General features: G+C 44.6%; 1 protein-coding gene across 3 annotated transcripts in view; it reads left to right on the top strand.

Moving 5' to 3' along the window:
* Window positions 1-23354, top strand: part of scap (SREBF chaperone) — a 306453-nt gene that overhangs the window by 36762 nt on the left and 246337 nt on the right. For 2 of the 3 annotated variants that reach the window (XM_068031444.1, XM_068031446.1), the window contains one exon: window positions 16072-16279. In XM_068031444.1, the coding sequence (XP_067887545.1) occupies window positions 16158-16279 (122 nt within the window). In that variant the 5' untranslated portion in view covers window positions 16072-16157. Of the gene's footprint in view, window positions 1-4410; window positions 4484-16071; window positions 16280-23354 lie in introns of those variants that run through there. The other variant, XM_068031447.1, reaches the window with a different exon arrangement.

The following is a 23354-nucleotide window of genomic DNA, read 5'->3' as shown; positions in this document are numbered from 1 at the left end:
GTCGCTGGAGCTGTGAGGCTGCGGTGCTAACCACTGCGCCACTATGCTGCCCTATGTTTCAATCATGTTGCCACTTACTCTTCTAAACTCTAGCAGATAGAAGCCTAACTTGTCCAACATTTCTTCATAAGACAACCCGCCCATTCCAGGTATTTAGTCTTGTAATTTCCACTGTTACTTCCCTCAGTATCCTTGGATGCATCTGATCCAGCACTAGTGCTTTATCAACTTGAAGTACAGAGAGCTTATCTAATACCTCCTCATCCATTTTAATTATTCTAGTGTATTATTAACCTGTTTTACTGTGGCCTGGGTAGCATCATCTTCCTTGGTAAAGACTGATGCAAAGTGTTCATTTAATACCTCCGTTATTCCCCCTGCCTCCATGTGTAAATCCTCTATTTGATCCCCAATCGGCCCTACTCATCCTTTTCCCATCCTTTTTAGTATTTAATTGCCCATAGAAGACTTTGGCATTGCCTTTTATGTTAGCTGACAGTCTCGTTATATACTCTCTCCTTTGCTTCTCTTATCTGATTTTTCACTTCCCCTCTGAACCTCAGGGGAACTTGCAGGTGGTGGTGTTCCCCTGCATCTGCTGCCCTTGTCCTTCTAGGTGGTAGAGGTCACGGATTTTGAAAGTGCTGTCTAAGGAGCCTTGGTGCATTGCTGCAGTGCATCTTGTAGATGGTACACACTTGCCGCAGAACGTCAGTGGTGGAGGGAGTTAATGTTTGTGGATGAAGTGCCGATCAAGCGGGCTGCTTTGTCCTGGATGGTGTCAAGCTTCTTGAGTGTTGGAGCCTCACCCATCCAGGCAAGTGGACAGTATTCCATTACATTCCTGACTTGTGCCTTGGTGGATCATGGACAGGCTTTGGGGAGTCAAGAGGTGAGTTACTCGTCATAGGATTCCTGGCCTCTGACCTGCTCTTGTAGCCATGGTATTTATGCAGTTGCTAGTTAGTGGTACCCCCAGGATGTTAGTGGGGGATTCAGCGATCGTAATGTCATTGCATGTCTAGGGGGAGATGGTTAGATTCTCTCATGTTTGATATAGTCATTGGCTGGAACTGGTGTGGCACGAATGTTACTTGCCACTTATCAGCCCAAGCCTGGATATTGTCCAGGTTTTGCTGCATTTCTACACGGACCGCTTCAGTATCTGAGGAGTCGTGAATGGTGCTGAATATTGTGCAATCGTCAGTGAACATCCCCACATCTGGAGGGAAGGTCATTGATGAAGCACCTGTGGATGGTTGGGCCTAGGACGCTGTTTTTAAAAAAAAAAACAAAAATCCTGAATACACTTGAGGAAGTCTTGCCCCTCTCTGCCCTTTACACTGTAACTATCCCAGTCTATATTTGGATAATTAAAGTCCCCCATTATAACTATAATTCTTGCATCTCTCTGTAATTTCTCTGCAAATTGGTTCCTCTTCATTCTTTCCACTAGTTGGTGGCCTGTAGACTACACTGAGCAATGTACCTATACCTTTTTTGTTCCTTAGCTCTCGATTCTGCCCTTGACTCTTCAGATATATCTTCTCTCTCCAACACCGCAATGTTCTCCTTAATAAATACCGCCACTCCTCCCCCTTTTCTATCTTTCCTGAACATCGTGTGTTCAGAAATATTTAATACCCAGTGCTGCCCTTCTTTGAGCCAGTTTCTGTTATAGCCACAACAACATATTTCCGTATGTCAGTCTGCGCCTGTAACTCACCAATCTTATTAACCACACTCCTTGCATTCACATACATGTGCTTTCACTCTGATTTGGGCTTTATTACTTTCTCCGTTACTCTAACCCTACCTAATAACTTGCTATCCCCTACTCTAGTGATATCTATCTTTCCCAGTATTCTGTGCACCTTGGTATTCCTCTGGGGAGGCAGTGGCTTAGTGGTAATGTCACTGGACCAGTAATCCAGATGCCGAGGCTAATCTGCTGGGGGCATGGGATCCTACCACGGTAGTTGGTGAAATTTGAATCCAATTCAAATATCTGGAATTAAAAGCTGTTCTAATGGTGAGCATGAAACCATTGTCGATATTTGTAAAAACCCATCTGGTTCACTGATGTCCTTTAGGGAAGGAAATCTGCTGTCCTTACTTGGTCTGGCCTACATGCGACTCCAGGCCCACAGCAATGTGGTTGACTCTTGCATGTCTTTATTAGGCAATTAGGGATGGGCAATAAATGCTAGCCTAGCCAGTGACGCCCATCATAAAAATGATATTTCTTCCTAGTTCCCACATCCCTGCCAGGTTAGTTTAACCTTCCCCAATAGCACTAGCATATTGCCCTGCAAGGAAATTTGTCTCACCTGGCCTGGAGAAGTCCCACCTTCTCCAGACCTGGTCTCGTCCCAGGAATCTAAAGCCCTCCTTCCTGCACCATCTTTCCAGCTACGCCTTCATCTGCACGATCTTCTTATTTCTATACTCAGTTACGCCTGGTACTGGGAGTTGTCCGGTGATTATGACTTAAATATGACTCCAGACTCTCAACAATGTGGTTCACTCTTAACTACCCTCTGAAATGTCCTAGCAAGCCACTACAGAAAAGTTGAATAAACATAAAATCTGACCAATCACTTGGCACCAGAAATGACACATACACACCCTGTCCAGTTGACCCTACAAAGTCCTCCTCACCAACATCTGGTGACTGGTGCTAAAATTTGGAGAGCCCCCCACAGACTAGTCAAGCAGCAACCTGACATAGTCATTGTTAAGACCAGGTGAGAAAGGTGTCTAGGGGTCCCTTTTAGCCTTCACCTGGTCTTATGTAACAGGGTTTTGCTTAAACACGCTATATTTTGAGCTCCCCCTTGGTGAATCCTTGCTCACTGCTTTCCAATTATAAGGCAAAGAAATTAGCACAAACAGGCTTTCTGAGGTTTAAAGAAGAAAAATGAAATTTATTAAAACTTAAACTTAAACTCTAAGTCGGTTAATGCCTACGGATACACGTGGCGGCCCATGCTAGCATGTGTACACGATACGCACATGCAAATAGAGACAGAAAAGAGCAGAAGAAAAATAGTGGAGAGGTTTGGAGACTTGGGTGGAGAAATGGCAGATGGAGTTTAATCCGAACAAATGTGAGGTAATGCATTTTGGAAGGTCTAATACAGGCGGGAAGTATACAGTAAATGGCAGAACCCTTAGGAGTATTGACAGGCAGAGAGATCTGGGCGTACAGGTCCACAGGTCACTGAAAGTGGCAACGCAGGTGGATAAGGTAGTCAAGCAGGCATACGGCATGTTTGCCTTCATTGGTCGGGGCATAGAGTATAAAAATTGGCAAGTCATGCTGCAGCTGTACAGAACTTCAGTTAGGCCACACTTAGAATATTGCGTGCAATTCTGGTCGCCAAACTACCAGAAGGATGTGGAGGCTTTGGAGAGGGTACAGAACAGGTTTACCTGGATGTTGCCTGGTCTGGAGGGTATTCGCTATGAGGAGAGGTTGGATAAACTCTGATTGTTTTCACTGGAATGACGGAGGTGGAGGGGCGACATGATAGAGGTTTACAAAGTTATGAGTGGCATGGACAGAATGGATAGTCAGAAGCTTTTTCCCAGGGTGGAAGAGTCAGTTACTAGGGGACATAGGTTTAAGGTGCGAGGGGCAAAGTTTAGAGGGGATGTGCGAGGCAAGTTTTTTACACAGAGGGTGGTGAGTGCCTGGAACTTGCTGCCGGGGGAGGTGGTGGAAGCAGGTACGATAGCAATGTTTAAGAGGCATCTTGACAAATGCATGAATAGGGTGGTAATAGAGGGATACGGACCCCGTAAGTGCAGAAGGTTTTAGTTTAGACAGGCATCCTGATCGGCGCAGGCTTGGAGGGCCGAATGGCCTGTTCCTGTGCTGCACTGTTCTTTGTTCTTTGTTTGAGGCAATCTCTAAAGAGGGGTTTTTGTTACTGTGCTTCGAGCCTGCTGTAGTCCTTGTTTGTAGGTAGATCTTGCTTTTCGGTGGGCCCCAGTATTCTTCTTAAACCTTGTTCGTGTTAGAAGACTTTTCTCTCTCAAGGTTCAGATGTCTTCCATGGATTCCAAAGCTGGTGAGAGCAGACAGGAGAGAGGTCTTTTCCAGTCCAGGAGCAAACAGCTTTCCGAGTTCAAATTCTGTTTCTCCAATTTAAAACTCCCCTAGTTGGCCAGCAGGTGGTCACGTGCCCGACTGGTTTGACCAGGTCTCTTCTGTGTATTGAGGCAGGAACTGGTTCCTTCATTCCAACATTGTCTGCTAGTATGAAAAAGAAGTCTTTCCAGCCAGCGGCTTGGCAACCCCTTGTAATAGACCTTCTTTTCTTCCCAGCAACAATTTTAAAATTTAATGTCCATGTGGTGAAATATATGTGTTTCATTCTTGGCAGGTGGCGAATCATACATTACAGCTAATGTCTCAGGTTCCTCGATCATCCGGAGATGGCAGCACAGTGGTATACAGTCGGGAGGGAGTGGCATTGTGAGTCCTCAACATTAACTCGAGCAAGGAAACCTCCTGCTGGTTACCACTTGTTGCCCTTTCTCAGCTCCTGAATCTGTGCTGCTCCATGTTGAACAGTTGGAATGGCGCAGAATGTGCTCTGGGTTGGGGACGTTAATGCCCGTCACCTAGCACCATTGCTGTCCTAGCTGGCCAAGTCCCGAGGAGCATATCTGCCAGACTGGGCTTGTGGCTGGTTGTGAAAGAAGCAACATGAGGGAAAAGCCTACTTGACCTTGTTCCTCACTCATCTTCCTTTTGCGGACGCATCTGTCCATGACAGTATTACCATCGCATGCTGCTTCCGCTGTTTGGCATGTATGTAGTCCTGTGCTGTAGCCTCACCAGGTTGACACCTCATTTTTAGGTATGCCTAGTGCTGTTCCTGGCAGCGCCTCCTGCACTCTGCATTGAACCAGGGTTGATTTCCCCTAGCTTGATGGTAAAAGGGGATACGCCAGGCCATGAGGTTACAGGTTGTGGTTGGATACAATTCAGCTGATGCTGATGGCCCACAGCGCATCATGGATGCCCATTTTTGAGTTGCTATATCTGTTCAAAATCAATCCCATTTAGCCACATAACACAATGGTGGGTATCCTCAATTGAAGACAGGACTTCATCTCCAAAAGGACTGTGTGGTGGTCACTCCTGCAAATTCTGTCATGGACAGATACATCTGCGACAGGTAGATTGGCGAGGTCAAGTTAGTTTTTCCCTTTGGATCCCTCACCACCTGCCGCAGGCCCAGTCTAACAGTTATGTCCTTTAGGACACCAGGGAACAAATTGTTGCAGCTGCAGGCTGACAAGTCCCTGGGTCCTGATGGACTTCATCCTAGAGTGTTGAAAAAGTGCTAGTGAAATAGTTGATGCGTTAGTTTTAATTTTCCAAATTCCTGTTAGTATGCAGGTACATCACTTAATTAGGAAAGCGAATAGAATGTTATCGTTTATCACGAGCAGAATTGAATACAAAAGTAGGGAGGTTATGCATCAGTATACAGGGCATTGGTGAGACCACACCTGGAGTACTGTGTACAGTTCCTTATTTAAGGAAGGATGTAAGTGCATTGGAGGCAGTACAGAGAAGGTTCACTGGACTCGTACCTGGAATGGGCAGACTGTCTTATGAGGAAAGATTGGACAGGCTAGGCTTGTATCTGCTGGAATTTCGAAGAGTAAGAGGCGACTTAATTGAAATGTATTAGATCCTGAGGGGTCTTGACAGGGTGAATGTGGAAAGGAATGTTTCCCCTTGTGGGCGAATCTAGAACTAGGGGTCACTGTTTAAAAATAAGGGGTCGCCCATTTAAGACAGAAATGAAGAGAAATTTTTTTCTCTGAGGGTCGTGAGTCTTTGGAACTCTCTTCCTCAAAGGGCAGTGGAAGCAGAGCCTTTGAATATTTGTAAGGCCGAGGTAGATAGATTCTTGATAAGCAATGGGGTGAAAGGTTATCGGGGGTAGGTGGAAATGTGGAGTAATCAGTTCAGCCGTGAACTTACTGAATGGCAGAGCAGGCTCGAGGGGCTGAGAGGCCTACTCCTGCTCCTAATTCGTATGTTTGTAGGACCCGGCCAGCCCTGTTAGTAGTGATGCTACCGAGCCATTCTTGGTGATGGACAGTGAAGTCCCACATCCACAGTACATTCTGTGCCCTTGCTACCCTCAGTGCTTCTTTTAAGTGGTGTTCAACATGGAGGAGTACTGATTCATCAGCTGAGTTGTGGTGGAGGCTGGGGGGCGGGGCGCGGGGGTGGTGTTGGTTGGTGGGGGTGGGGATGGGAGATGGTAGGTGGTAATCAGGAGTTTTCTGTGCCCATGTTTGACCTGATGCCATGAATCAATGTTGAGGACTCCCAGGACATCTCCCTCCCGACTGAATACCACTGTGTTGCCACCTCTGGTGGGTCTGTCCTGTTGGTGGGACAGGACATACTCAGGAATGGTGATGGTGGTGTCTGGGACATTGTGATTCTGTGAGTATGACTTTGAACCCTGCCCCCAGAGCACGAGCTTGGGCCTCTAACATAAGAACAGAAAATGCTGGAAATACTCAACAGGTCAGGCAGCATCGGTGGGGAGAGCTCCATCATTCTTTGGACAGAGATTTCCAGTTGCACTAGTATATCCTTTTATGATGGAAAAAGAGCAACAAGTGAATTGGTTTACAGTGGATGGTATGACTGATGATGAGACTAAATAGAAATTTTGAAAGTTATGTCGAATACTTGGTAACAAAATTACATACTTGATTAGGAATATTTTTCACTTTTATATAAAAACAGTAAGTGCTGCAAATACTCAGCAGGTCTGGTAGCATTTGTGAATAGAGAGTTCATGTTTCAGGTTGATAACCATTCATCAGAACTGAGAAAAGTTAGAAATATAATAGATTTTACACAAGTGATGGTGGGGAGGGTGGAAAAAGAACAGAAAGGAAGTTCTGTGATGGAGTGCAAGAATGAACAAACAGTTGGTGCTGCAGGGCCAGAGGGAGTGGCAAGTAACATTCGCGCCACACAAAGTGCCAGGCAATGACCATCTCCAACAAGAGAGAATCTAACCATCTCCCCTTGAAATTCAGCGGCATTACAATCCCTGAATCCCTCACTATACTATCAACATTCTGGGTGTTACTATTGATCAGAAACTGAACTGGAGCCATATCAATACCGTGTCTACAAGAGCAGGTCAGTGGCTAGGAATCCTGTGGCCGGTAACTCACCTCCTGACTCCCCAAAGCCTGTCCACCATCTACAACGCACAAGTCATGAGTGTAATGGAATACTCTCCACTTGCCTGGATGGGTGCAGCTCCAACAATACTGATGAAGCTTGACACCATCCAGGACAAAGCAGCCCACTTGTTTGGCACCCCATCCACAAACATTCACTCCCTCCACCACCGACGCACAGTGGCAGCAGTGTGTACCATCTACAAGATGGACCAAGGCTCCTTTGACAGCACCTTCCAAACCCGTGACCTCTACCACCTAGAAGGACAGGGCAGCAGATGCATGGGAACACCACCACCTGCAAGTTCCCCTCCAAGATGCACACCATCCTGACTTGGAGCTATATCGCCGTTCCTTCACTGTCGCTGGGTCAAAATCCTGGAACTCCCTTCCTAACAGTACTGTGGGTGTAGCTACCACACATGACTGCAGCAGACCGAGAAGGCAGCTCACCACCAGCTTGTTGAGGGTAATTCGGGATGTGCAATAAATACCGGCCTAGCCAGCGACGCCTGCATCCCATGAATGAATAAAAAAACGGATAAGTTTTTAAAAAAACAAAAGAGGTGTCTCAAGGAGGTGTGAATGGCAGAATAATGAACAGCTGCCATCTGAAACAAAAACGAGTTTAAAAAAAAAAGTAAAACTGAAAGCAGCAAAGGAAAAGAACACAAAATGGAAGTAGATATTATGGTCTGAAATTGGGGAACTCAATGTTGAGTCTGGAAGTTTATAAAGTGCCTAATTGAAAGATTGAGGTGTTGTTCCTTGAGCTTATGTTGAGCTTCATCAGAAGTATGCAAGAGGCCCAGGAGAGAGTGAGTTAGGGTGAGAGCAAGCTGGTCATAGAGTCATAGAGAGATACAGCACTGAAACAGGCCCATCGGCCCACCGAGTCTGTGCTGACCAGCAACCACCCATTTATACTAATCCTGCATTTAATCCCATATTCCCTACCCTATCCCCACCTTCCCTCAATTCTCCTACCACCTACCAACACGAGGGGCAATTTACAATGGCCAATTTACCTATCAACCTGTAAGTCTTTGGCTATGGGAGGAAACCAGAGCACCCAGAGGAAACTCACGCGGTCACAGGGAGAACTTGCAAACTCCGCACTGGAGGCTCAGTCATTGGGCATGTTTGGAGCAGAGATTGACAGATTACTAAATACCAATGATATAAAGGGATATGGGGATACTGTGGGGGGAAAAAGGCATTGAAGTGGATGATCAGCCATGATCGTGTTGAGTGGTGGGGCGGGCACAATGGGCTGGGTGGCCTACTCCTGCTCCTATGTTCCTAGAATTATAAAAATTTACAACATGGAAGGAAGCCATTTGGCCCATCCTGTCCACATTGGCTGACCAGTAGCAATCCACTCTAATCCCACTTTCTAGCTCTTGGTCATTGGTTAGGCCACAGCTTGAGTACTGTGTGCACTTCACCTCATTATGAAGGGGATATGGCTGCACTGGAGAGAGTGCAGAGGAGGTTTGCGGGTATGTTGCTGGGACTGGAGAAAATGCAGCTGTGAGGGAAGATTGGGTGGGCTGAGGTTGTTTTCCTTCGAGCGGCGAAGGCTGGGGGGATCTGATGGAAGTGTATGGAATTGTGAGGGGCCTGGATAGAATGGATGTGAAGGGCCTGTTTACCTTAGTAGAGGGGTCAGTGACTAGGGGGCATGGATTTGGAGTGATTGGTAGGGGGATGGAGGGCAGATGGGGGGGGGAAGTTTTTTTCACCAAGAGGGTGTTGGGGGTCTGGAATTCTGCCTGAAAGGTGAATGCTGGAAGGTGGGGTTAGACTGGGTGGCTCGTTTTTGCAGCTGGTGCAGACACGATGGGCCAAGTGGCTTCTTTCTGTGCTGTAAACCTTCTATGATTCTGTGGCCACTGCTGTTGTTAATATACATTAATGACTTGGACTTGCGGGTACAGGGTACAACTTCAAAATTTATAGATGACACGAAATTTGGAAATGTGGTAAACATTAAGGAAGATACTCATAAACTTCAACAGGATGTAGACAGGGTGGTGGAACAGGTGGACACACGGCAGATGAGATAGAACATGCGATGATGCATTTTGGTAGAAAGAATGATGAGTGACAAACTAAACAATTTTACAATATTAAAGGGAGTGCAATAATAGTGTTTGTTTATGCATAAATCTTTGAAGATGGCAGGACAGGTTGACAAAGCAGTTAATAAAGCATATAGGATCCTAAGCTTCACAAATAGAAGTATAAAGTACAAAAGCCAGCAAATTAGGCTTAATCTATATAAAGCACTTGTTCAGCCACATGTTGTGATGTGGCTGGTTGTCACTATTCAACTCCACACTTGACTGCAGCAAGTGTATCTGTATTAAGAGTTGAGGCCCTTTGTGTTTTATGTTTAAATAAACAGACAGCGGCAGGTTTTCTTGTAAGTTTTAAACAACAGTCAATTGTTCATTGATCAATACGCCTTATCTGGAAATTGTCACAACTGCATCCACTCACGCGTTTTCTTGCACACGCGCGCGCACACTCATACAAACACACAAGATGAAACAGATAGAGAATGGAAAAGGAAGGTGGCTTTCAGTGGGGGGGAAAGGTTACGTTAAACTTTTTGAATTCTCTTGAGAATCAAGTTCTAGACAGATGCAGGCCTGAGATGATTGTAGATTTCTCTTTTGATCGTAGATTCTGTTGAAGATGGTGGGTTACTTCTAGCTCTCTCTACTGTATAATGTAGATACTGGATTTTTTTTCAGCCAGGCATGTGCTTTCTGGCTTATTGGAAATATAGGCTGTTAGATGTTTCTCTATCCTGGGTAAGTCTCTCTCTCCCTCTCTGGCTTTTTTTTAAGGTAAAACCGTGTCACCTCTCACCTGCTGGTAGGAGACATTTTCATCTCTTCCCCATGGTGATCGCAAAATGGCCCAGGACATGGCTACTTCACACCTCCTTTATTTCAGAAGAATTCTGGAATGTTTTAGGATAGGTGTAGGATGGGTTCCATTGACATCTTTTAGTTTTGAAGATTTGACCTTTGACTTTGTCAAACAGCTTGTATACGCAAAAGGCCAATCCCCTTTTTACTTAAGCCATTTTGGACCATTGTTCATTTAAAAAATAAAGGTTAATTTTTTTTCGACAAAGTTGGTGTTTCATAACTTTTCAGAGTTAGTCCATGATTGTTGTAACATTGCATCTTTGGTGTGCGTGACACACTAGTTTAGTCCCAGCTGTACCATTGTGTCTAGTTCTGGGTTTCACACTTTGGAGATGGTATAAAAGAGATTTGCTAGAATGGTTCAAGGGGGGAGAGAAGGCATATAGTTATATGAATAGACTGGAGAAGCTGGGAATGTTCTCCTTAGAACATGGAAGGCTAAGAGGAGATTTAATATGGGTGTAGAAAATCAAGAAGCTAGAGTAAGTGAAGAATAAGCTGCTTTCAGTGGTTGAAGGGTGGATAACCAGAGGGCCCAGATTTAATGCAATTGGCAACTAAACAGGCAACATGAGGAAAAAAAACTCTTTTACACAACAAGTGGTTAGGATTTGGCATACACTGCCTGAAAGAGTGGTGGATACAGATTCAATAGTAGTGTTCAAAAGGAAATCGGATAAATACTTGGAAGAAAATTGCAGGGATGTGGGGAAAGAGGGGAATTGCTCTTCGAAAGAGCTGTTGCAGACTCGATAGACTGAATGGCCTCCTGTGCTGTAATTCTATCATTCTTCATAAAATTAATGTTACAGTCTTTATTCTGATGAAAGATCCCTTTGAAATGTTACCCAATCTCTCTCAGGTGCTTGCTGACCTGCTGTTCATTTTTATTTATTCTCATTTATAAAGCTGCATTTGTCTGTTTCCTCCCAGTCGCTGAACTCGTATGAAAAATAGTATTTTGTTAAACCATCTCTTTGTGCTGGGAGTACACCTGGGATCATGGAGCCAAGGTAGCTTGTAGGCGATTATCAAGTCTGTGAGATGTCTGTACCATGAACAATATCTCAATCAATCAATTTCTTTTTCAGTAGCCTTTGCTCAGTGGTAGCAGTCTTGCCTTTGAGTCAGATTGTTGTGGGTTCAAGCCTCACTCCAGCACCATGAATACATAATTAGCCTGACATTTTAGTATGGTAGAGGGTGTGTTGCACTGTCAGAGGTACCGTCTTTTTTGTTTGAGATGCTGAACCAAGATACTGTCTGCCATCATAAGATCCCATGGCATTATTCAAAGCAGAGCAGGGGAGTTCTTCGAGTGTCCTGGCCAATATTTAACCCTCAACCACCATCACTAAAACAGATCATCTGGTCATTAATCTTGTAGCTGTTTGGCTGCTGCATTTCCCTGCATTATTACAACAGTGTCTTTAATTTATAGAATCATAGAATTATTACAGAATAGAAGGAGGCTCTTCAGCCCATCATGTCCGTGCCAGCTTTCTGCAAGAGAAACTCAGCTATTCTCGCACCCCTGCCTTTTCCACGTAGCCCTGCAAATTTTTTCTCTTCAGATAATTATCCAATTATTTTTGAAGGCCTCAATTGAATCTGCAACCACACACTCTCAGGCAGAACATTGCAGATCCTAACCATGCAGTGCGTAAAGAAATTTTTCCTCACATCGCCATTGCTTCTTTTGTCAATCACTTTTTAAATCAGTGCCATCTGGTTCTCTGCACTTCTGCCAATGGGAATGGTTTTTCCCCAGCGACTCTGTCCTGAACCCTCATTATTTTGAGAACCTCTATCAAATCCCCTCCTAATGGTCTCCTCTCCAAGGAAAACAGCCCCAGCTTCTCCAATCTATCCATGTAATTGAAGTTCTCATCCCTGGGACCATTTTCCTGAATCTTTTCTGCACCCTCTCTAATGGCATCACATCCATCCTAAAGTGTGTTGCCCAGAATTGGACACAGTAGTCCAGTTGAGGCTGAACTAGGGTTTTATACAGGTTTATCATAACTTCCTTGTTTCTGTACTCCATGTCCCTATTTATAAAGCCAAAGATCCTGTATGCTTTATTAACTGCTTTCTCAACCTGCTCTGCCACCTTCAGTGAGTTGTGCACATATACCCCCAGGTCCCTCTGCTCCTGCAATCCCTTTAGAATTGTACCATTTGTTTTATTTTGTGTCTCCTTGTTCTTCCTCCAAAATGAATCAGTTCACACTTCTCTACATTAAATGTCATCTACCACCTGTCTGCCCATTCCATCAGCTTGTCTGTATCCTCTTGAAGACTATCATTATCCTCGTCACAGTTCACAATATTTCCAGTTTTTGTGTCATCAGCAAATTTTGGAATTGTGTCCTCTACACCCAAGTCTAGGTCATTAATATAGATCAAGAAAAGTGGTGGTGCTAACACCAGCCCCTGTGGAACACATACATCTTCCTCCATTCTGTAAAACAACCATTGACCACTATCTGTTTCCTTTCACTCAGCCAACTTCCTATCCATGCTGCCACTGTCCCTTTTATTCCATGGGCTTTAACTTCGCTGATAAGCCTGTTATGTGGCACTTTATTAAATGACTTTTGGAAGTCCATATACACCACATCAACCTCAAAAAACTCAAGCAAGTTAGTTAAACATGATTTGCCCTAACAGATCTGTGTGGCTTTCCTTAATTAATCCACATTTGTCCAAGTGACTGTTAATTTTGTCCCAGATTATCATTTCTAAAAGCTTTCCCACCACTGAGGTTAAACTGACAGGCCTGTAATTGCTGGGCTCATGCTTACATCCTTTGTTTGAACAAGGGTGTAATGTTTACAATTCTCCAGTCCTCTGGCACTACCCATGTATCTATGGAGGATTGGAAGATTATGGCCAGTACCCCTGCAATTTCCGCCCTTGATTTCCTCAGTATCCTTGGATGCATCTCATCTGACCATGATGACTTACCAACTTTAAGCACAGCCAGCCTATGCAATATCTCACCTTAATCAATTTTTAGCCCATCCAGTGTCTCAACTACCTCCTTTTTCACTATGCCTTCGGCAGTATCATCTTCCTTGGTAAAGACAGATGCAAAGTGCACATTTAGTATCTCACCCTTGCCTCCAAGCATAAATCCCTAGTCTTCCTTTTGTCGCACTTTTACTATTTATATGCCTATAGAAGTGTTTTGGATTCCCTTTTATGTTAGCTGCCACTCTCACTCTTTCTTTGCTTCTCTCATTTCTTTTTTTCACTTCCCCTCTGAACTTCGAATATCCAGCCTGGTTTTCAATTGTGTTATTCACCTGACATCTGTCACATGCACCCTTTTTCTGCTTTATCTTACTTTCTATCACTGTCATCATCCAGGGAGCTCTAGATTTGTTTGTTCTACCTTTCCCCCTTGTGGGAATGTAACTCATTTATACTAAATGAGTACTTTGCATCAGTATTCACCAAGGAGAAGGACTTGGTGGATGATGAGCCTAGGGAAGGGAGTGTAGATAGTCTCAGTCATCTCATTATCAAAAAGGAGGAGGTGTTGGGTGTCTTGCAAAGCATTAAGGTAGATAAGGGCCTGATGGGATCTACCCCAGAATACTAAGGGAGGCAAGGGAAGAAATTGCTGGAGCCTTGACAGAAATCTTTGCATATTCATTGGCTACAGGTGAGGTCCCAGAGGACTGGAGAATAGCCAATGTTGTTCCTTTGTTTAATGAGGGTAGCAAGGATAATCCAGGAAATTATAGGCCGGTGAGCCTTAGGTCAGTGGTAGGGAAATTATTAGAGAGGATTCTTCGGGACAGGATTTACTCTCATTTGGAAACAAATGGACTGATTAGCGAGAGGCAGCATGGTTTTGTGAAGGGGAGGTCATGTCTCACTAATTTGATTGAGTTTTTTGAGGAAGTGACAGAGATGATTGATGAAGGAAGGGCAGTGGATGTTATCTATATGGACTTCAGTAAAGCCTTTGACAAGGTCCCTCATGGCAGACTGATACAAAAGGTGAAGTCACATGGGATCAGAGGTGAGCTGGCAAGATGGATACAGAACTGGCTTGGTCATGGAGGGTAGCAGTGGAAGGGTGCTTTTCTGAATGGAGGGATGTGACTAGTGGTGTTCCGCAGGGATCAGTGCTGGGACCTTTGCTGTTTGTAGTATATATAAATGATTTAGAGGAAAATGTAGCTGGTCTGATTAGTAAGTTTGCGGACGACACGAAGGTTGGTGGAGTTGCGGACAGTGATGAGGATTGTCAGAGGATACAGCAGGATATAGATCGGTTGGAGACTTGGGCGGAGAAATGGCAGATGGAGTTTAATCAGGATAAATGTGAGGTAATGCATTTTGGAAGGTCTAATGCAGGTGGGAAGTATACAGTAAGTGGCAGAACCCTTAGGAGTATTGACAGGCAGAGAGATCTGGGCGTACAGGTCCACAGGTCATTGAAAGTGGCAACGCAGGTGGATAAGGTAGACAAGAAGGCATACGGCATGCTTGCCTTCATCGGTCGGGGCATAGAGTATAAGAATTGGCAAGTCATGCTGCAGCTGCACAGAACTTTAGTTAGGCCACACTTAGAATATTGCGTGCAATTCTGGTCGCCACACTACCAGAAGGACGTGGAGGCTTTGGAGAGGGTACAGAAGAGTTTTATCAGGATGTTACCTGGTCTGGAGGGCATTAGCTATGAGGAGAGGTTGGATAAACTGGGATTGTTTTCACTGGAACGACGGAGGTGGAGGGGCGACATGATAGAGGTTTACAAAGGTATAAGCGGCATGGACAGAGTGGATAGTCAGAAGCTTTTTCCCAGGATCTAAGAGTCAGTTACTAGGGGACATAGATTTAAGGTGAGAGAGGCAAGTTCTTTACACAGAGGGTGGTGAGTGCCTGGAACTTGTTGCCGGGGGAGGTGGTGGAAGCAGGTACCATAGAGACGTTTAAGAGGCATCTTGACAAATACATGAATAGGATGGGAATAGAGTGATACGGACCCCGGAAGTGCAGATGGTTTTAGTTTAGTCAGGCTGTTCCTGTGCTGTAAGGTTCTTTGTTCTTTGAACTATCTTCTCTTTGAAGGCAGCTCATTGTTCTTTTACAGTTTTGCAAGCCAATCTTTTTGATTCCAATTTACCTGGGACAGATCTGCTCTCACCCCATTGAAGTTGGCTCTCTCCCAATTAATTATTTTTACTCTAGATTGCTCCTTTTCCATAGCTAACCTAAACCTTATGATACTATGATCACAGTCCCCTAAATGTTCCCCTACTGACACTTGTCCCACCTCATTCCCAGAACCAGATCCAGCAGCACTTTCTTCCTCATTGGACCAGAAACATACTGATGCAGAAAATTTTCCTGAACACTCTTCATTCAAAGGAAACTTCATTGGCAGTGAAGCATTTTGGGATACCCTGAGATACTGTTGAAATTTCTTTTCTCTTTCCTGTCTTGTTTGGTTGCTGTCTTGCTCTTTTATTTATTTTATTTATTTACAACTGTTATTTATTTTGCTGTATACCATTAAAATCAAATTATGCCATGATAGCACTGTTTTCCTTTATCACTGTTTTCCTTAAGATAACTGGCACTATCTTTTGAAAGTTAGGATCGCATGTACCCAGGGGAAAGTCCACATTTGCAGAAGGTGTCTCACAGAAATTTGAAACCACTTCCAAAGCAATAGTTAAAGTTGTGATGCCTTAAGGTAGTGATGACTTCAGTGGCATGTTGAACATATGAAACTGAATGAATGAACAATAAATATGTGATGAGTACATTTTAGAGTTAATTGAAAAATAATCCAGATTTTAAGAACGCAACATGTTTCATTCAGAACTAATGCAAATATTTGACTTGTACTACCTTACAGATCTATTGATGCTACCACACGCACCCTGATAGACTGTGACTAAATCTCATTGTGTAACGGCAGTCATGTGACAAAAGGTGACAACGATGACCCTTACTGAAAGGCTGCGTGAAAAGATATCACAGGTGTTCTATAACCACGGGCTGTTGTGTGCATCTTACCCCATTCCCATTATCATTTTTACTGCTGTGTGCATCTTAACATGCTGGTAAGTAGCAAATTGCATCAGTGTGAACTTTGACTGAATAACAGCAGCAGCAACAACTTAACCTTATTTGGTGACTTGAAAGTTATGTTGAAAGTTTCCAAGGTTCACAGGTGGGGAAGAGGAATAGATACCAGGCAAGAGTTAGAATGTGGTTAGTAGTGATGACTGAAGGTATGTCCAAAGCAAGGGCCTTCAAGAGTCTTTTGAAGTGTAGCAAGATGGAATGCATCAAGGGGCAGAATTCCAGTGTGTGGGATGTGACACCTGAAGGCTTTTTGTGCTGGAAGGGGGAGAACGCAAAGAGGACCCGAGCCAGATGAACAAAAATTGTGAACAGCTGAGGCGTAGGGCTGGATGATTGTGAAGATGGTGTTAAGAGACAAGGCCCTTTAGGGGTTTGCGACAAAGGTCATGGATTTTAAAACAGATGAGATGAAGATCAAGAATCAAATGGGAATTGATAATGACCAGGGTGATAGGCAAGTGCGACTTAGTTGGGGATGGGGTGTGAGCATTAGTACTTTGGGCATATTAAAGCTTGTGCAGGGTGGAGCTAGGAAAGCCTTTCAGAGAGCATTTGAGAAGGTAAGCCCGAAGGTAGTTAAGCTATTTGCTGTTGAGTAATCTTCAGATGTTTAATTGCTGATACTTTATTAAAATTGCATTTTTTTGTTCTCAATCTGATTTAACACATTTTTCATTTCAAAAAGTTTATTGTTAATTGCCATGGTTCAGAAGATGAATTTGAGCCATCTGCTGCTTAACCAAATTTTCAGCTTATGAGATCTGGTTACTTGTTTCAGTATCTGGTTGACCAACAATACCTGAAAGCCCTACTTCTTGTACTGTTGCTTGCAAGTTGAAATGTTTTGTAAGGAGAAATATTCAAGTGACTTGGCAGGGCACCAGAAATTAGATTATAAAAGCAAAATACTGTGGATGCTGAAAATCTGAAACAAAAACAAAAAGTGCTGGAAATACACAGTAGGTCAGTCAGCATCTGTGGAGATCATTTGAGGACAGATCAGGTTTGAGTTCTGCATCTTTTTTAAATAAACAATCTGCAGATACTGTTGCTCTCCAGACTTGAATATAAAAATTGATAACATGTGTGAGGTCTTTTTGAATGAGGAATTGGTGCCCATTAAACCTTTCTTGGAATTGGTGCCTTCAAAAAAGAGGAGTCTCTTTGGCGAGCTTTGTGATTCTACGAATTGTCTATGAAAAGGAAAACCCTGAAAATTGAAATAGCTAGCTTTGTTTCTGCTGCTACCTCTTTTGCAGTTATCGCATCTTGCTTTCATTGTAAACATAGGAGATCTCAATCACTATATAAACAAACAATTCTTGATTGTTATAATAAAAGCAAAATACTGTAGATGCTGGAAATCTGAAATAATACCAAAAAGTGCTGGAAATACTCAGCAGGTCTGGGAGCATAGGTGGAGAGAGAAGTAAAGTTAACGTTTCAGGTCAGTGACCTTTCATCAGATTCTGCCAGACCTGCTGAGTATTTCCAGCACTTTTTGCTTTTAATTCTGGATTGTTGCTGTAATATAGAATTGAGATTCTTGCCAGAAAATATATTTTCGCCTTTCTGTAAACCTACCAAGTTCTGATGTATGTTCTCCATCTGCTTAGTGGCATGGCCATTTTCTCACCTAGTTTGTTTGCTAAGGCAGGCTACACTATATTTCAAAAAGGTATAAATTGATTCAATTATTTCTGTGGTGCATTTCTTTTCCATCTGGGTCCTACCGAGCTGGGGTTGAAATAATAAGTTATATTTACGTGGCAGCTTTAACGTAGTAAAATGTCCCAAGGTGCTTCACAGGAGCATTATAAAGCAAAATGTGACACTGAGCTACATAAGGAGATACTAGATCAGATGACCAAAACCTTGGTCAAAGACGTAGGTTTTAAGGAGTGTCTTAAAGGAGGAAAGCAAGAAAGAGAGGCAGGAAGGTGCTGAGAGCATGTTCCAGAGCTTAGGGCCGAGGCAACTGAAAGCTTGGCCACCAATAGTGGATCGAATAAAATGGGGAATGCTCAAGAGGTAAGAATGAGAGGAACATAGATATGTCAGAGGATTCTGGGGTTGGAGAAGTTTACAGAAATAGGGAGGGGTGAAGCCATGGAGGGATTTGCAAATAAAGATGACAATTTTATATTCAAGATGTTGCTTGACTGGGAGCCAGTGTAGGTCAGCGCAGTGGTGATGGGTGAGCGGGACAGTGCAAGTTAAGATGCAGGCAGCAGAGTTTTGGATGACCTCAAGTTTACAGAGGTAGAATGTGGGACACTAGCCAGGAGTGCGTTGCAATAATTAAGTCTGGAGGTAACAAATGCATGAATGAGCTGAGACGGGCAAAGTCGGGCAATATAACAGAGGTGAGAATAAGCGGTCTTAGTGATGACGTGAATATGAGGTCGGAAGCTCATCTTGGGGTCAAATGCGACACCAAGGTTGCAAACAGACTGGCTCAATCTTCGAATATTGCTTGGGAGAGGGATGGAGTCACTGAGGAACAGAGTTTGGAGCGGGGACCAAAAATAATGGCTTCAGTCTTCCCACTATTTAATTGGAGGAAACCTTTGCTCATCCAGTATTGAATGTCAGATAAGCAGTCTGATAATTTAGCAACAGTGGAGGAGTCAAGAGAGGTAGGTGGTGGTGAGGTAGAGCTGAGTGTTGTCAGTGTACATGTGAAAACTAATGTTGTGCTTTCAGATGAGATCACAGAGGGACAGCATGTAGATGAGAAATAGGAGGGGGGCAAAGATAGATCCTTGGGGGACACCAGGGGTAATCATGTGAAAGCAGGCAGTTAAGCCAATGCAAGTTATACTCTGGATATGATTAGATAAATAAGAATGGAACGAGGTGAGAGCAGTCCACCCAGCTAGTTGACAGTGGAGAGGCCTTGGACGTTGGTGTGGTCGCCTGTGTCGAAGGCTGCAGACAGATCGAGAAGGACGAGGAGGGAAAGTTTACCTTTGTCACAATCAGGTAGGATGTCATTTGTGACTTTGATAAGAGTGGAGGATACATCATGCCTTTTGCTGAGGTCCCCAGCATCATCTGCCAATCTTCAGCCAATTCGATTCATTCCACGTGATTTCAAGAAACAGCTGAAGGCACTGGAAACTGCAAAGGCTATGGGCCCTGACAACATTTCGGCAATGGTAAGACTTGTGCTCCAGAACTGGCCACGCCTCGAGCGAAGCTGTTCCAGTACAGTTACAATACTGACATCTACCCGACAATATGGAAAATTGCCCAGGGATGGCCTGTACATAAAATTAGGGCAAATCCAATCCAGCCAATTGCCACCCCATCAGTCTACTCTCAATCATGAGCAAAGTGATGGAAGGTGTCATCAACAGTTATATCAACTGGCACTTAAATAGCAATTAGCTGCTCACTGACTCTGTTTGGGTTCTGCCAGGGCTACTCGGCACCTGACCTCATTATAACCTTGGTCCAAATGTGCACAAAAGAGCTGAGCACGAGGTGAGTTAAAGTGACTGCACTTGACATCAAAGTGGCATTTGACTGAATGTGGCATCAAGGAGCCGTAGCAAAACTGGAGTCAATGGGAATCGGGTATGGAAAACTCTCCATTGGTTGGAGTCATAATACCTAGCAAAATGAAATATGGTTGTGGTTGTTGGAGCTCAATCATCTCAGTCCCAGGACATCACTGCAGGAGTTCCTCAGGGTAGTGTCCTAGGCCCACACATCTTCAGCTGCTTCATCAATCGAACCCGAGGATCGAGGCCCAGTCTCATACCTTCAGGAGCGGGGCAGAGAGGAGCGGAGCGGACTCGGGAGGAGAACGCCGAGAGTGGAACCTATAAATCGAACCCGAGGATCGAGGCCCAGTCTATTACCTTCAGGAGCGGGGTGGAGTTGTGAAGAAAAAAAAGCCAACAGTGATGTCACAGGAGAGTGCAAGGTGATTGGTTGGTGAGTCACTGCTGTTAGGTACCCAGCTCTTTAGAGCTATTCCCTATCTTTTTTTTCTTTTGGGCCTCCTTATCTCGAGAGACAATGGATACACGCCTGGAGGTGGTCAGTGGTTTGTGAAGCAGCGCCTGGAGTGGCTATAAAGGCCAATTCTGGAGTGACAGGCTCTTCCACAGGTGCTGCAGAGAAATTTGTTTGTTGGGGCTGTTGCACAGTTGGCTCTCCCCTTGCGCCTCTGTCTTTTTTCCTGCCAACTACTAAGTCTCTTCGACTCGCCACAATTTAGCCCTGTCTTTATGGCTGCCCGCCAGCTCTGGCGAATGCTGGCAACTGACTCCCACGACTTGTGATCAATGTCACACGATTTCATGTCGCGTTTGCAGACGTCTTTATAACGGAGACATGGACGGCCGGTGGGTCTGATACCAGTGGCGAGCTCGCTGTACAATGTGTCTTTGGGGATCCTGCCATCTTCCATGCGGCTCACATGGCCAAGCCATCTCAAGCGCCGCTGACTCAGTAGTGTGTATAAGCTGGGGATGTTGGCCGCTTTAAGGACTTCTGTGTTGGAGATATAGTCCTGCCACCTGATGCCAAGTATTCTCCGAAGGCAGCGAAGATGGAATGAATTGAGACGTCGCTCTTGGCTGGCATACGTTGTCCAGGCCTCGCTGCCGTAGAGCAAGGTACTGAGGACACAGGCCTGATACACTCGGACTTTTGTGTTCCGTGTCAGTGCGCCATTTTCCCACACTCTTTTGGCCAGTCTGAACATAGCAGTGGAAGCCTTACCCATGCGCTTGTTGATTTCTGCATCTAGAGACAGGTTACTGGTGATAGTTGAGCCTAGGTAGGTGAACTCTTGAACCACTTCCAGAGCGTGGTCGCCAATATTGATGGATGGAGCATTTCTGATGTCCTGCCCCATGATGTTCGTTTTCTTGAGGCTGATGGTTAGGCCAAATTCATTGCAGGCAGACGCAAACCTGTCGATGAGACTCTGCAGGCATTCTTCAGTGTGAGATGTTAAAGCAGCATCGTCAGCAAAGAGGAGTTCTCTGATGAGGACTTTCCGTACTTTGGACTTCGCTCTTAGACGGGCAAGGTTGAACAACCTGCCCCCTGATCTTGTGTGGAGGAAAATTCCTTCTTCAGAGGATTTGAACGCATGTGAAAGCAGCAGGGAGAAGAAAATCCCAAAAAGTGTGGGTGCGAGAACACAGCCCTGTTTCACACCACTCAGGATAGGAAAGGGCTATTCCCTATCTCAGGTAAGAAAAGGTTCAAGTTTCTTTCAAATATAGTCAGTGGTTTTTTTTTTTAGGGAGTTCTGTAGTAACGAGGACCAGGGAAGAAGGGCCCTAGAGTAATTGATATTTGACTTGAAGATCTTCCAGAAGGTTTAATTTAATTTAAAGGGTTAAGTCACGGCAAGAGAGCTCAAAGTTGTGGTGTATTCCATGTCGGAAGCCGGGAACATTTCCAGTGCCCGGGACCACCATGTGTGCAGGAAGTGTGTCCAGCTGCAGCTCCTGAAAACCCGGGTTTCGGAACTGGAGCGGCAGCCGGGGACACTGTGGAGCATCCATGGGGCAGAGAGTATTGTGGATAGCACGTATAGAGAGGTGGTCACACTGCAGGCTCAGACCCCACAGGTAGGAGGGGAATGGGTGAACCACCAGGCAGAGCAAGAGGACTAGGCAGGCAGTTCAGGAGTCTCCTGTGGCTTTTGCCCTGCAAAACAGGTATACTGCTTCAGATACTGTTGGGGAGGATGGCCTCTCGGGAGAGTAGCAACAGCCCAATTCGTTGCACCACAGTTGGCTCTGCTACACAGGAGAGGAGTAAAAAGTGTGGGAATGCAATTGTAGGGGAATAGATAGGCGTTTCTGTGGCCGCAAAAGAGACTCCAGGATGGTATGTTGCCTCCCTGGTGCTAATCAGGGTCACGATGTTTCAGAGCGGTTGCAGGACATTCTGAAGGGGGAGGGTGAACAGCCAGTGGTCGTGGTACACATTGGTACAAACGACATAGGTTTAAAAAAAAGGATGAGGTCCTAAAAGCAGGATATAGGGAGCTAGGAAGTAAGTTGAAAAGTAGGACCTCAAAGGTAGTGATCTCAGGATTGCTACCAGTGCCACGTGCGGGTCAGAGTAGAAATAGCAGGATATAATGGATGAATACGTGACTGAACAGATGGTGTGAGGGGGAGGGTTTTAGATTCCTGGGGCATTGGGACAAGTTCTGGGGGAGGTGGGACCAGTACAAACTGGACGGGTTACATCTGGGCAGGACCGGGACTGATATCCTAGGGTATTTGCTAGAGTGGTTGGGAAGGTTTAAACTAAAATGGCAGGGGTATGGGAACCTTTGCAAGGAGTCAGAGGAGGGGGGGATCAAAGACAGGAACAAAAGACAGTAAGGAGAATAAGAAATGTGATAGGCAGAGAAATCAAGGGCCAGAATCAAACCGGGCCACAGTGAGAAGTATTGGGAAGGGGACAAGTAATGTTAAAAAGACAAGTCTTAAGGCTTTGTGCCTTAACGCACGGAGTAGTCGCAATAAAGTGGATGAATTAATCGCGCAAATAGATGTAAATGGGTATGATATAGTCGGGATTACGGAGACATAGCTGCAAGGTGACCAGGGATGGGAAATGAACATCCAGGGATATTCAGTATTTGGGAAGGACAGACAAAAAGCAAAAGGTGGTGGAGTTGCATTGCTGGTTAAAGAGGAAATTAATGCAATAGTGAGGAAGGATATTAGCTCTGACTATGTGGCATCTGCATGGGTAGAGCTGAGAAACACTAAGGGGCAAAAAACTTTAGTGGGGGTTGTATATAGACCCCAAACTGTAGTGGTAAGGTTGGGAATGGCATTAAACAGGAAATTAGAGATGCATGCGATAAAGGAACATCCGTAATTATGGGTGAGTTTAATCTGCATATAGATTGGACAAATCAAATTAGTCACAATACCGTAGAGGAGGAATTCTTGGAATGTATACGGGATGGTTTTCTGGACCAATACGTTGAGGAACCAACTAGAGAACAGGCCATCCTAGACTGGGTATTGTGTAATGAGAGAGGAATAATTGACA

This window comes from Heterodontus francisci, chromosome 5, assembly GCF_036365525.1.
Source record: "Heterodontus francisci isolate sHetFra1 chromosome 5, sHetFra1.hap1, whole genome shotgun sequence".
NCBI lineage: Eukaryota > Metazoa > Chordata > Chondrichthyes > Heterodontiformes > Heterodontidae > Heterodontus > Heterodontus francisci.
The sequence above is the reverse complement of the archived record's forward strand: the minus strand, read 5'-3'. Positions and strand labels throughout refer to the sequence as shown.